General features: G+C 42.0%; 1 protein-coding gene across 1 annotated transcript in view; it reads right to left on the bottom strand.

The window, feature by feature from the left end:
• MEGF11 (multiple EGF-like-domains 11) overlaps positions 1 to 12,884 on the bottom strand; it is a gene marked incomplete at both ends in the record, with an annotated part of 178,334 nt that overhangs the window by 3,960 nt on the left and 161,490 nt on the right. Inside the window, 5 exons of the mRNA XM_009879255.1 lie at positions 2,641 to 2,874; positions 3,024 to 3,152; positions 5,634 to 5,762; positions 6,449 to 6,577; positions 8,886 to 9,014. Of these exons, the coding sequence (XP_009877557.1) occupies positions 2,641 to 2,874; positions 3,024 to 3,152; positions 5,634 to 5,762; positions 6,449 to 6,577; positions 8,886 to 9,014 (750 nt within the window). The remainder of the gene's footprint in view (positions 1 to 2,640; positions 2,875 to 3,023; positions 3,153 to 5,633; positions 5,763 to 6,448; positions 6,578 to 8,885; positions 9,015 to 12,884) is intronic.

Consider the following 12,884-nt stretch of genomic DNA (forward strand, 5'->3'; position numbering starts at 1 on the left):
GGAGGATGTTCAGAATTTGGCAGGGAGCTTTCAGAAGCCCTCATCTAGAATCTGTAAATGCCCTTCTAAAACAAAGAAGCAAAACTTGAAACAACGCTGATACCTGCAGACAATTTATAATGAGAAGACGGAGAAGTGCGATTTCTATCTTCTAAGTCTTGCTCTGCGAATTCAGATCGCAGAGATTTTCAAGGAGGAGGCAACAAGAAAACTGTTCTTGTGACCTCCAGAAAGAGATGGCTTACCCTGCTCAGCTGCAGCTTCCTGAGCAATAAAACTTATATTACTACAAGGACTGCACAAAGAAAGAATGAAGAAAGTCTCTGCATCCCCATCACAGACTGAGATGAACAGGAATGAAACATTATCCGATTTCTTTCTAGAGAAGCCATACAAAACCACTGACCTGGTGCTGTTCAGGATTGCAGAGACCTGGTACTTCAGGTTTTTAACAAATTGAGCTGTCACAGAGCAGCAATGCCACAAGGGCAAGAATTAAATTCACTATCAATGCCCAAGGTCCATAAGAGATCCCAGGATGCATCCAGAAATTCAGCCATCCCCAAATATTTATTTTTGACTCCAGTACTTAATCATGTAGCATCAGGAGCTCTGCGATAGGTGGCTGAACTTGAAAGGAATGTGAAGAATACTGCATAGGGGGATGCAATGCCCACAGAGACATATCCTGCAAGGGCAGTCCTGGGCTACTGAGGTCTTCAAACGTAACGCCTTTCTCTCTGTGGCTGAGGAGGAAAGTCATCTGTCTATGCTAACCTCAAAGAATGAGAGCATCCTTTCTCAGCATTAGCATTTTTTGGACTCCTTGCAGAGTGTCAGACAGGCTGATGGTGAAGTCTCCATTCATAGTAAAATATGGAGAAAAAAAACAAGGGATTTTTGTTCCCTCATCTGAGAGGGGAAGCTCAATTACTCCAGTCAGGAACTCCCAACTTCAGCAATATTCCTCTCCTTATTTTGAAATTTGTTAAGTTGTGCCTCTTAAGCATGCTGCGTAACACGGACATTAACTAGAAAGGCACAGAAGTAAATGAGGTGTAGCAGGCTTTGTAAATAACTGGATAAGGTGCCAATGTGAAAGAGATGGATCTCTGGAAAGTTCAGAGATTTTCCATGCCAGCGGCTGTGATTTGCTCTCTCGGAACTCAGAGCCTCACTGCTGCTGAGATGTGTCACAGTTCTCTTTTGCATGTTCATGGTCTGGCTCTTCAAATCACGTTGAAATGACAAACTTCAGGCCAAACAGTGCCGGCAACTAGCCAAGGATCAGACAAGCGCTCTCTGGCAACACTTTCATACATTTCTTACCCAAACAGTCAGCTTAAGCAAGAGCCTACAAAGCTAAAATTCAAAAATAAGAGGCAATGGGAGGAGGTCCACGGCTGATGATTCCCCCCCACACCATCGTGCAGCTATCAGAAGAAGGAATGCTCTGGTATCGGTCTGAGTGATCTAAACATGGGATTAGTCAACGGCGCTCAGCAGACAGCTGGAATTATTTGAGGACTGAAGTCACGGGGCCATGAGAGAAGCTCCTTGATTAAGTCCCAGCTGCAACCAGCAGCAATACCCTTGGCCCGGTGGGAGAGGTTCCTTCCAGGTGCCTCCTGGGCAGAGAAGTCTGCAATGAAGCTTCCAGCTATCCTGAGACCGCACAGACGCCAAGTCAGAGCCAGTGACAAGTGGCTGGGCCTCTGCATCTGGACTAGAGAGTAGAAAGAGAAAAGGTGATGCAGGACTGGGAAAGCCGCACTGCGAGGCCAACTCTGCCTGTTTCAGGAGCTTGTATCTACTTGGACTTAAGAGTTTCAGCCATTTCAAGGGAAAAGAAGCAGTGAAGTGCAGTCAGAGGGCAGCAAACCCTGAGGAGATCCCCACTAGAGACAGATTGGAGGAAACGAGGGAAGTAAAGCCCTCTCCTGTCTGGCACCCTATCTGGTATTGCCCATAGAGGATTGAAGAAGAATGTCAGCGTTAAGAAGGAGATCACATCCTCCAAAGTTTAGCCAATCTGTCAGGAAGACTTGCCTTCGATAGCAGTAGCAGAAGACAGAAAGAAGCAAGAAATGTGAGCTCAGCGTGACTATCTTTTCTGATCTTAAAGAGCCTTCCTCTTCCTCTCTCCTGCTTTTATCAGCTCCTGTGAAAAAAAATTCACACCAGCTGTCTAGACAATTGGTCTGCACGCTTAAGAAAGTACAACAAATAGGACTCCTCAAATCCCAAACCACAACGTAGACGAGAATGAAGCCTTATGAGTGACCCATTCCTCAAGCAAAAAGATCTTCCTCTGAAGGTTTCACAATGGGAAAACTGCTCTGCATTGCAACAGGAATGCAGATGATTTTAAAAAGTTGAGGTGATGTATTCCACGCAGCATATGTCTTTCCTAGGCACGTCCTGTATCGTGTTAAGTAAACTTTCATATATAAAGCAGCTTAAAACAGTCTTAAGTTACATTTGCGTTCCTGGCCCTGTTAAGTGTTAAAAGCTCATGGTATTCCCAGGAAGAAAAGAAGCATCGTTATTTTTGAGGCATGTTATACATCACAGAGGCTTATATTTCCCCGACATACAGGAGTATGAGTCTATATTTGATTAACATAAAAAGACCCTTACCAGAAAGTGAGTAATCTGTATTAGTCATCCTCATGGCTGGAGTATAAGATACACTTGGCATGTCATGGCCTTTCTCCTTCTGTTTCCGTCGATACCACACAAACAGTGCCAGCAAGACCATAATAATTAGAAGGAGAATAATAATTCCAATGATTGCTCCCACTGAGTGCCTCTCTGATCCAAGAGCAGGGCTAATTTTAGTATAGGGGTTTAATTCTTCCATCATAAGAGCCGCTGTTAAAAGTAATTCATAACACACTGTAAATTGAATCGTGCATTCCATTTTTGAAATACTACTTTTTTTAAAGCAAGTACATCATTGGTGGGAGAGAAGGAGAAAGAGAGAGATATATACATATTTTACAGACAGAATTTCACTGTACCTTGATCACATCGGATTCCTTTGAAGCCCGGACTGCAGTAGCAAGTACCTGTGACATGGTCGCACGTGGCATTATTCATGCACTCACAGAGTTGTTTGCAGCCATAACCAAACGTTCCTGGTGAGCACTCTGGGAAGCCAAAGAAAAAGATTGGGAACAATTCTACTTTTTTCAAAAGCAGGTGAAACACTTGCCATGGGAAACTCAGTGGAAGCGTCTCCCTGGCTTCAGTGTCTCTGGGACAACACCTTAATGTCAGATGAGCGTTAGTTTAAAGCAAGAGATAAACGTATTTCATGCACAGTTTGGGATATTACTTATTAAGCTGTAACTTTCTGGAAAAGTCATACAAGGTTTCACAAGAACGAAAGCAGTAAAACGTACAGAGACTTTTAAAAGGCTTGATACATATTATGAGCACCCAGAATTGAGCTCAGAAGCTGCAGACAACATCTTGAAAGAGAACAGCATTCCCCACGAACTCTGCACTTTTTTTTTTCATGGGGGTAGTTGCACAGAGAAGTTTACATGAACACAAAATGGCTTTTACCAAACAAATCCCACATGCTTTCATACTTATCCCTACTAGTGCTAGAAGACAAATATAACACTGTAGGTGGAATTACAGTATCGAGCATCTGAATGGTTTGATCTGTTCTGCTTCTGCATTAGGATTCCTAATATAGAAGGAATTTCTATCCTGGCTTTGTATTTCTATCAAAGACAAAATGATTGAATGTCCAGCTGAGAAATTTATTCACACAATTACCATGATGGGCTATCACAATAAATCTGTAGGCGGCTTACTATACTTCTTGAGGCACTATTCAATAATAAATTGAAAGAAACAACTTCCGTCACATCCTACTGATTTCTATGGAGAAGACACATTATTGACTACAGGCACACTTGCTATGATTCCTTAGAATATACATTGTTTTAAGACGTGACTTCTTGTGTCATTTTGCATGCCAATATCTTCCTGACTTCAGTCGCTAAGTAACTTTTAGTAGGCAAAACTTAATATTAAGTAATGGACAGTATCCACTATCTGTGTAATGATTTGCTGTGTGTATTAAAGCTGTATCTCTTTCTTTCATCTGCAGGTTCCCAAGCAAGGAAAAATAAAATTATTACAATTAGTGCTTATTCTGACATTAACCTGTAGCCTACTTAAAACGAAAAAGGCCTAAATTTTTTGGACTGCACCACAGAAATGAAGTCTGCATTTAGGCATTCCATCTGCAATGCAGTGCAACTGCCCACTCAGCAGGATTTCGAGAAGGAAGGAGTCCTAATGAAGAGTTTTAGATTAAACAGCAGAAAAACAACTAAATAAATACATTTGTAGCTTAGATAGAAAAGAAAGCCTGAGGCTTTGTAGAGAGGTCAAACTATAAATGTAGCTTCTTGCATAAAATCTGCAAGGATGCAGGTCTACGATGGAACTTTTCAGTTTCCTAATTTATTTCTGGTTGCAGTAAGGGCGTACACAAATTCACAGTAAGTCGGCCACTTACAGAGTTACGGTGGTGCCATCTGTAATCCCCACATTAGCATGAAAATCTGGCCCAGAGATACGTGCCTTGCTGAACCCAAGTATGGGCAAAAAAAAGAGATGTTTGTGGCTTTAGTTATACGTGAGAATACTTCCATAAAGATCCACGCAGTAAGCAACAGTGAAGAAGCTTTCACTTGCAAATCTAGCAGGAAACCTCACTGCCAAAAAAAGGAATGAAACTCTGTGGAATTAATGCCTTGGTAAGGTGAGACAGATTCCACCCTGCTTTTAGAATCCAAGTAAGGGTGTAAGAATTTTCTTTTGATTTACTATACTGGACAAAGAAGTAATTATTCATCCACAGCACATACAATTTCTACTACTCTAATTCTTTGTTCTTAAAAGCAACCATTTGGCACGGCATGCTAAATATGCCAGCAAGACACTGACAACAATAACAGTAAGATGTGCCAGTACTCTTGCAAGGTAATTGAAGTTCATTGTTCAACACTTGCTCACCACTGAAGTTAAACGCAGATCCTTCCAAAAAAACCGGCAAGCAACTATTTTCCTCGGTCTGTTCTCACTGTAAACATGAATCTTTATTTGGTCCACATCTACAGCATAACAACTTATGTAAGAAAGCCCTCGTATTCCTTGGAAGGCAGAGAGGACTTCTTTCTTTTAACCCTTCTGTCCTCCTTCATGCCCAGAGAAACCTGCGGCTGCTGCTCTCAGCCACGTCAGCGATGCGCGATGCAGCTTGGGTTTGTCTATTGATTGGGTACAAGTTGTTTGGGAAGGCTACATCGAGTCAGCGCTGAGCACAGCGACTTGCTTTTATCTCAGCTAACTTTAGGCTGGGAATGGGAAAGCCTAATTTGCAGAGGATTCACTATATTTCTTTATGCTTAAACAGACTGTCCAGCTTTCCAGAGATGCTTTCTTCTCCCTACGGATTAGATAAGATGCCCGGGGTTACTGTCTTGCTGACATCAACACCTATTTAAGAGCCTATTTCTGCAAAGAATTCTGAAATACACACACAGACATCCCCTCCTGCCCCCCTGCCAGGAGAAACAGAAAAATGAAGTCATGTTGCTACTTACTTTGCTCACATTGTTTGCCTGTAAATCCAGTCCTGCACGTGCACTGGCCAGTGATGTGGTCACAGTCCGCTCCGTTCTGACACTGACAAACGTTGGCACAGTTTTTTCCATAAAAAGCAGCTGGGCAACCTTTCAAGAATCAGAATAAGGGAAGACTAAGAAATAAGCTGAAACACAGTAGGCCTATAAATCTATGGATTTTCAGCCTCTGTATATTTAATAACATTTATTTGATCATCTAAATGCAGAGATACTATGGCAGCCAATTTTCTTGAAGTGGCGTTTCTCCTATCTCACAGAATTGCCTCTTAAGTGTTTCAGAAGAACAAAAATCTTGACCCACCTACGCAAACTACATTTTCAAGAAGAGAAAGAAGATGGCTAAACAGGAACTCTCTAAAAAGCCAGAGATCAATCAATTACTTGCAGGTGAAAGAGCCTTCTTAAAAGGCTCACCAGAATTTGATCTCCTCTTTTGTAGAGTGCTGATAATTTGGCATTAGCAGGATGAGAAATCTCAAACGTTTTCCTAAATCAGACTGCATACGCTGGGGCTTTAACAAGCAGGGACACAGACTGTGTAAATTCTGCCAATGAATCCATAACCTAAATGATCGGTCCCTCTCCTTTATCGAGTGCCAAAGGCATGGAAAACCTTGAGGAGCTTCAGGACTAATTTCTTCGGGGCGACGTGAAGTTACCACAAGGAAGAAGCGGGTGGTTTAACAGGGAGGATTGCAATACTTGGGAGAGACACGAGGTAGCAGCACATACTTTGACAGATTCCCTGGCACAAGTGTCTCTGAAAGGCTTACGCTGAGTGCAGTAGAGCCCCGTCCAACCATGAGTACATCTACATTCTCCATCGTAAGGGCTGCACATTGCTCCGTTGTGGCAGTTGCATGAATGAAAGCAATCGGGGCCCCAAAAACCAGCGGGACAAGCTATGAAAATAAAAAAGATTTGTCAGCTGACGAAAAAGAAAAGAAAAATAAGGCAATGATACCGTGTTAGTGCTGCGGAGGAACAACAATAAAGGGAGAACCTGCGGGACAGCAGCAGAGGCAGAAGTTCGCATTGCAGAGCCTGGCATCACTGTGGCGACTCCCTGACAACGAGCCAACGATTGCTTTGCAAACCCAACCTCCAACCTCACCTGGCCCTGGCACGAGGGGTTTCCGTCCTATGTGGGGCAGGTGGCAGGATCGGGTCTTTGCTGTGAATGTGCACCGAGAAACCCTAAACCAGCGACTGTCGACATGACATTAAGTGCTCCAGCCGCTATCCCTGCCTTACCAGGGAAGACAATTTAGACAGGGTTTTAAGATGTGAAGGTAATTTAATTTTCTTTTTGATATTCTGGAATTCTTGCCTAATACAGCACAGCGATTCATGGTTTATTTTTACTATGTGATCAACTACCCCATTCATTTGAAGCACAGAGCGCTACTCAAATTACGTAAAAATGTAAAGAAAACTCCTTACAGTGTGAGTTCCCATCCACAAAATCAGATTGCTTTTGTTGACGGGGCTAATATTAAATTAAAACCTCCAGGTCTATTTTAAATTTCAGCAAGTGCAATATTACTACGATTTCAAAAGTTATTTTAAGCCTCCCTCCGAAAATAAATGCAGTAAGTTACAGTTATTAGTGCCAGACTAAAAGATCCAAAATGATGATTACCTTTCAACATAACAACTGTATTTTTGCTATGAAAAGCACTTTTCAATGCTTCCTATTAAAGACGTGAATTAATAAGGCATCGTTCCCAGGAAACCTGAAAGTACAGAACCGGTGCCTATTTCCAGGTATGCCATTGGCTCCAATTCTGACGATAAATGCAAGTTTCTGGCATATGACAGACATCTCTAAAGCCAGAATGAATAGCAAAAAAAAAATCCAAACCAACCCTGCCATGACGTAAATCAAACAAAAGGTCACTGAACTCACACAGTGTAAAGCTGAACAGCATTTGGCCTAAGGTATTCGTGCTATAAGCAACCAGAAATACTTCTACAGCGCCTTTGTAAGCCGGAGCTGCAGGGGCTGTTAGTGGCTCCAGAACCGGCTCTGGAGTCGGAGCTAAAATTATCTCCTCTGCAGCTCCGTCTCTCGGTCATTCCAGGTTAACTGGTGCGGAGGGAGGTCTGACCGAAATAGCCCCGTGCCGGGCTCGGGGAGGGGAGGCCGGGTGCCGACAGGAGCCTGGTGCAAGGCCAGGTTCATGTCAGGAGATTTAGGCTTTCTTTACGAGAAGGTAACTGAGGAAACAGCCAGGTTCCCACTTTGTTCTTCCGAAATACGAAGCAGCTCTCACCAGGTCCTTCTGCCTGCTAAACGGGAAACTGTTGCTGCTGAACTGGCCTGCCGCACTCTGTAAAAAAACCCCGTCTTTTTTCAAGGTTAACAGAAACTAACAGTCATTTCCCAATTACATGGCTAAATATAATGAGGAATCTGTGGAGCCTTCTGTCTTTTTTTCTTCTTTTTTTTTGCCTATTTCTGAGTGACAGCAATATTCTGCCTGTGGAAGACACACAATAAAAGCAAAATTACAGCCGTCTGTTTTTATCCGATTCCTACTTTATCACTTGAAGTTTAATATATTTTACTTTGGAATGCTGTCTAATATGCTCGTTGTATCCTGAATATGAAGTAACGTTTCTGAATGATAGGATATTGCTTCCCTCTGTGATCTGTCTTCAATTAAGGGATGCTCTCAGGAAATGACACTTTGGGATCAGCAAACGCCAATCTTCTACCTGGGCAATTTTCAAGAAGAAATCCTCCGTTCCTCCAAGCCCACATTGACTTTTACAATTACATTACATTTAATAGAAATATTTCAGCTGCCTAATTTCTCAATTCTGGGGGCTCGGTACACGAAAACATTTACTGGTTAATAATTTCTAATGTAATAGTTGAAAGAAAATGATTTCACAAAATAAATAAAAGGGAATCCAGCTAGAAATTAAAAAGGAGCATGGAGCTTTCTTTTCTGATAAGAGCTTGTGACCTCCCTTTCCTGTAATAGAAGCTAGTAACGGCTTCTGCAAATTCCAAACGCAGAAACTAATTCAAGCCAAAGCTAACTTAGATTAATTAAAAGAAATAAGCCATAAAGAGAGTAAGGCATGGGCTGCTGCAATACATGAGGGATTTCCCCAGAATCTGTCTTTAGCTTTCAGAAATCTTCAAACAGGAAAATACGTTATTTTAAAGCGAGGGTGGAAAAATAACACTTTGCTTACTCTGAGAGCAGTCCGTCCCTATCCAGCCCGGAAAACACTGGCACGACCCGTCGATAGGATTGCACGTCCCGTTCTCGGTGCACTGACAGACCTCGGCACAGTTCTTCCCGAATTTTCCACTGGGACAGACTGAAAATATAAGGCAGTTTACTTGAAGGCTCTTCATAATGTATATGAGGAAGCCCTGTGACTTAACATGTAGCAATTAAAGTAATCACAATGGTTCTTCTTGCTGAAGCCAAACAGGCAAAATTCTTCTGGAAAGAAGGAAAAGGCACAAAGTGTTCACATCTGTTTTGTTTGCTTATATCCCAGGCATAAAAGCAACAGGAAAAAATTGTCTCAAAATCCATTTTTCTGCTGGAAAATGAGTCGAATATAGTTAGAAGACTACAATTATTGAAGCTCAGTATGGAAGGATGAAAAAAGGAGAGACCAAACAGAGAAAACGCGCTACTCGGAGAGGAAGAGAACAGTAAGGTTGAGGAGAATCTGAAGAGTAGCAGCAAACCTCAACAATAAGAGTTGCAACCTCAACAATAAGAGCAACAAAGTAGGAAAGGAACATTTTAAGCTAAAAATCAGCCTAGTGAAGAAGACTCAAGAAGATGAAGAGCAACGAGGATTCTTACTTTCAGGTCTGCCACTAGAACCTAACTCACTTGTGTCGTACAGCTGATAATGACAGTAATAACACACCAAAAGCTGCAAAATTTACCCCTGTGATTCTATGATTCTACTTGGTACAATGGCCTGACAGAAAGTCACAGAATTATGGAATGCTTTGAGTTGGAAGGGACTTTTAAAAGTCATCTAGTCCAACCCCCCTGCAGGGAGCAGGGACATCTTCAACTAGATCAGAGCCCCATCCAACCTGACCGTGAATGCTTCCTGGGATGGGGCTTCTATCACCCCTCTGGGCAACGTGGGCCAGGGTCTGACTGCCTTCATCATAAAACCACACCAGCCATGGGTACTGCACTAGGAGGCCAGCGCCCGGGAAACAGCTGACGGCAGATAAGCTTGTGAGAAGAGGCTGAAAGAGCTGCAGTCCTTTCCCTGCCATCCCACGAGCAGCAAAAATGCATCGTGCGCCATGCGGCGCTGCAGTCCCGGGGATGCTGGAGCACCCGCCTCGTTCCTTGTAGATCAAACAGCGTGAGAGCGGGTGGTGCCTTTGCTACTAAATACAGGCTAAATCCAGGCAATGTTGGTGGGAGGTGGGCTCCCAGCATCTCGCAGCTTCAAATCATGCCAGCGGAGAGTAAACCAGGAGCAAGACTGCCACTTCCATAAGTATTTTTACCATAAAAGTCTGGCAGATGACTACTCCCACAAATAAAGCACATAATCCAATTGCTGAAACATTGTGCTTGTCTTCTGGCATTCAACCATCTACTCCTCTCCAGTACCCTTACTTTGATGCAGCAAGCGTTCAGTTAGGTTGCAGATGTGGTTCCCAAGGATTATATATCTATATACATCTACATATGTTTGACTGGAAGCTGTTAAACAGATGTGCTGCATCCCAGCAAAATCAGTATCAATTCCTGTTTGTTCACCCAACTTACTCCTGAAGTTGGAAGAAAAAAACTTCTCTATTGGTTTCAGAGTCATCTTACAACAGCCTAAGCACAGTGACATAAAACTAATAGACATGTAGATCTCCAACCTCCCACCAAATTATTGGAAATCTTTAATGTTAAAGTTGATGGAAAGCTCTGCTCAGTAATGAATGAAATGTTTAATTTCAGTGCTCTTATTGGCTGTGTTCCCTGACAAAAACAGATGTATTTTCAAAACAAGATAAAACATCCAGTCCATCTTTGCAAAGAATGTAACAAATGGAACTGGACTTGCATCCTGGTAAATAATAGTGATGTCAAAAAAGTGATTAAGGCACTTCTTTGAATTATGCAACTCTTTTACCACTTCAGCCACTCTTACTTTCTCATATATAGACTCTGCAGGTGACCTCAATCTATCCTGACTGTGAATCAGCCAGATTGAAACGCTGAGCCGTGATTCATTTGCTGTTATAGAAGTTGCCTCTGCTCTTACTGTGGCAGAAACCTAAGAATGTGCACACTATTGCTTTCTGCGTGTATTTCTATATACTACTGACTTATCTGGAGGAGCGGATAAAGTTGATTTGGACTTTCAAATTATGTGCTAAACAGAATAGTTTTCTAACCGAAAAGAGATAAAACTAAACACAATATACAGACACAATGCAAAGAACAATACACGAAGAGAGGGAAGGAAAGAAAAGCCCTCATATCACAGAAAGAGCAAAAATTAAAATCTGTCAGCCTAGGTTCTCATACGTGCTACACCATTATTCAGTTCCAATGCAATATTTTTATTGCACCTTTAAGATGGAGATGGATAACATCACTTAAAGGAAGGCTGGATTTTCTTATATGTACAAAAAATAGTTCTCAAAAGGAGTCGATTTGCACTGCAACATGGAACACTAACGAACTGGGGAAAGATTTGTGATCCAAACGCCACAGCTGACAAAAGGCAAGAGGTCATACTTTATAAAAAAAGCAGCTTCGCTTTGGCACTCGGTGGGAGCCAGCAGAGGGGTTCCTGCTGTGTGAGCACCTCTCGTGTCAGTGAAGGAGTACAATGCCCTCCAGAACATCAGCACAGCAGGATTACCAAACCCAGCCTGCCAAAAGGGTTGTTCTCATTAATTTCAGTAACCTGGTTGTGGCGTCTCTCTGGTAATACCCGAGATCCAGATACAAGCACTTTTTCAAATGTCTCCAACGTTTTTAAACAAAGCTGGGAAGTAAGGACTAATACCGCTTTCTGCAGGAGCAATCTGATTTTAGAGCGCAGATAGTGATGTTAATTAGCTATAAAAGCTCTGAAGTGGGACTCCAAAAGTCCCCGTGGGATGTCAGGTGTGTGCTAGCAGCGATAACAAGTTATTATCAATCCATCTTGCTACATGGTTGTGAAAGATATTCATAAACCAGCTGCTTAGTTGTTTGCTGCTCTGAATCCTCAGCACACCCATGTCAACCTGTGCCGTTTCGGAGGTTACACAGCTCCCCACACACATGTGCCGCTGATGGAAGAATGTCCCCGCTGCCAGAAAAGAGATGGCACAAGGAGATGAAAATTCGAAAGCGAAATCTTCGTTTCACGTTTTTTTCTAATGAAAAAACGTTAATTAACATTTTTCTTTCTACAAAATAAAGTTACATGCTAACTCATTATGACAAACTGCAACACAAATTGATTTTAATTAGGACATGAATATTTTAAAATTAATTTGCCGGATAGATCAACATTTCAAAGTAAAACCAGAAGTGCTGAACATCTGAGCAAAAATAAAATAGTTTTCTTAAGAGGATAATTAGTCCTGCTTATGCTTTGAATTCTGGCTAACTTTTCACATAAAATGGACAAAATCACTGAAATACGTTCATTTTAATAAACTCATTGGTATAATGTTTAGTTGACTGTACAGCACAGGAAAAAAGAAAACATGGTTATACTTAATCTATGTTTAATGACTTTGCATAAGTATTGCCTGCAATTTCTAACTTACTGAAAAGCAGGTCATTAAAAAGTGTCGGTTCCATTTTTACCGGGATGGCGACTTCACAAGGGCAGTAGCTATTACGAATAATTTCTTTTGAATCTGTATGTAGAAAATACCTAAGGGAGTGTGCAACAACTGACTCTCTGCAGAATACAGTGACGACTCTGCGGGCATTTATAGGGTAAAACTGAAAATTAAACCTGTGGTTAAAAAGTGGACTAACTTTCAAAGGTATAGAAAGGTGATGGACGTTAGGGGGAGTTGCGGCAACTCTTCACCTCTGAAAATTAATTCACTTTTCCTGCCTCGATGCAAATTTTTCCGTCTCCTGCCCTTGTGTTTAGGTGCGTGTGATTTGAGCTACTCCCAGTCAGGTCTTAGCCAGGGTGAATAAGGTTCCATATACTGCCTGAGTGTTTGGGCTTGTGTACCTCAGC

The sequence above is a fragment of the Apaloderma vittatum genome, unplaced genomic scaffold (assembly GCF_000703405.1).
Source record: "Apaloderma vittatum isolate BGI_N311 unplaced genomic scaffold, ASM70340v1 scaffold4092, whole genome shotgun sequence".
NCBI classification, from domain to species: Eukaryota; Metazoa; Chordata; class Aves; order Trogoniformes; family Trogonidae; genus Apaloderma; species Apaloderma vittatum.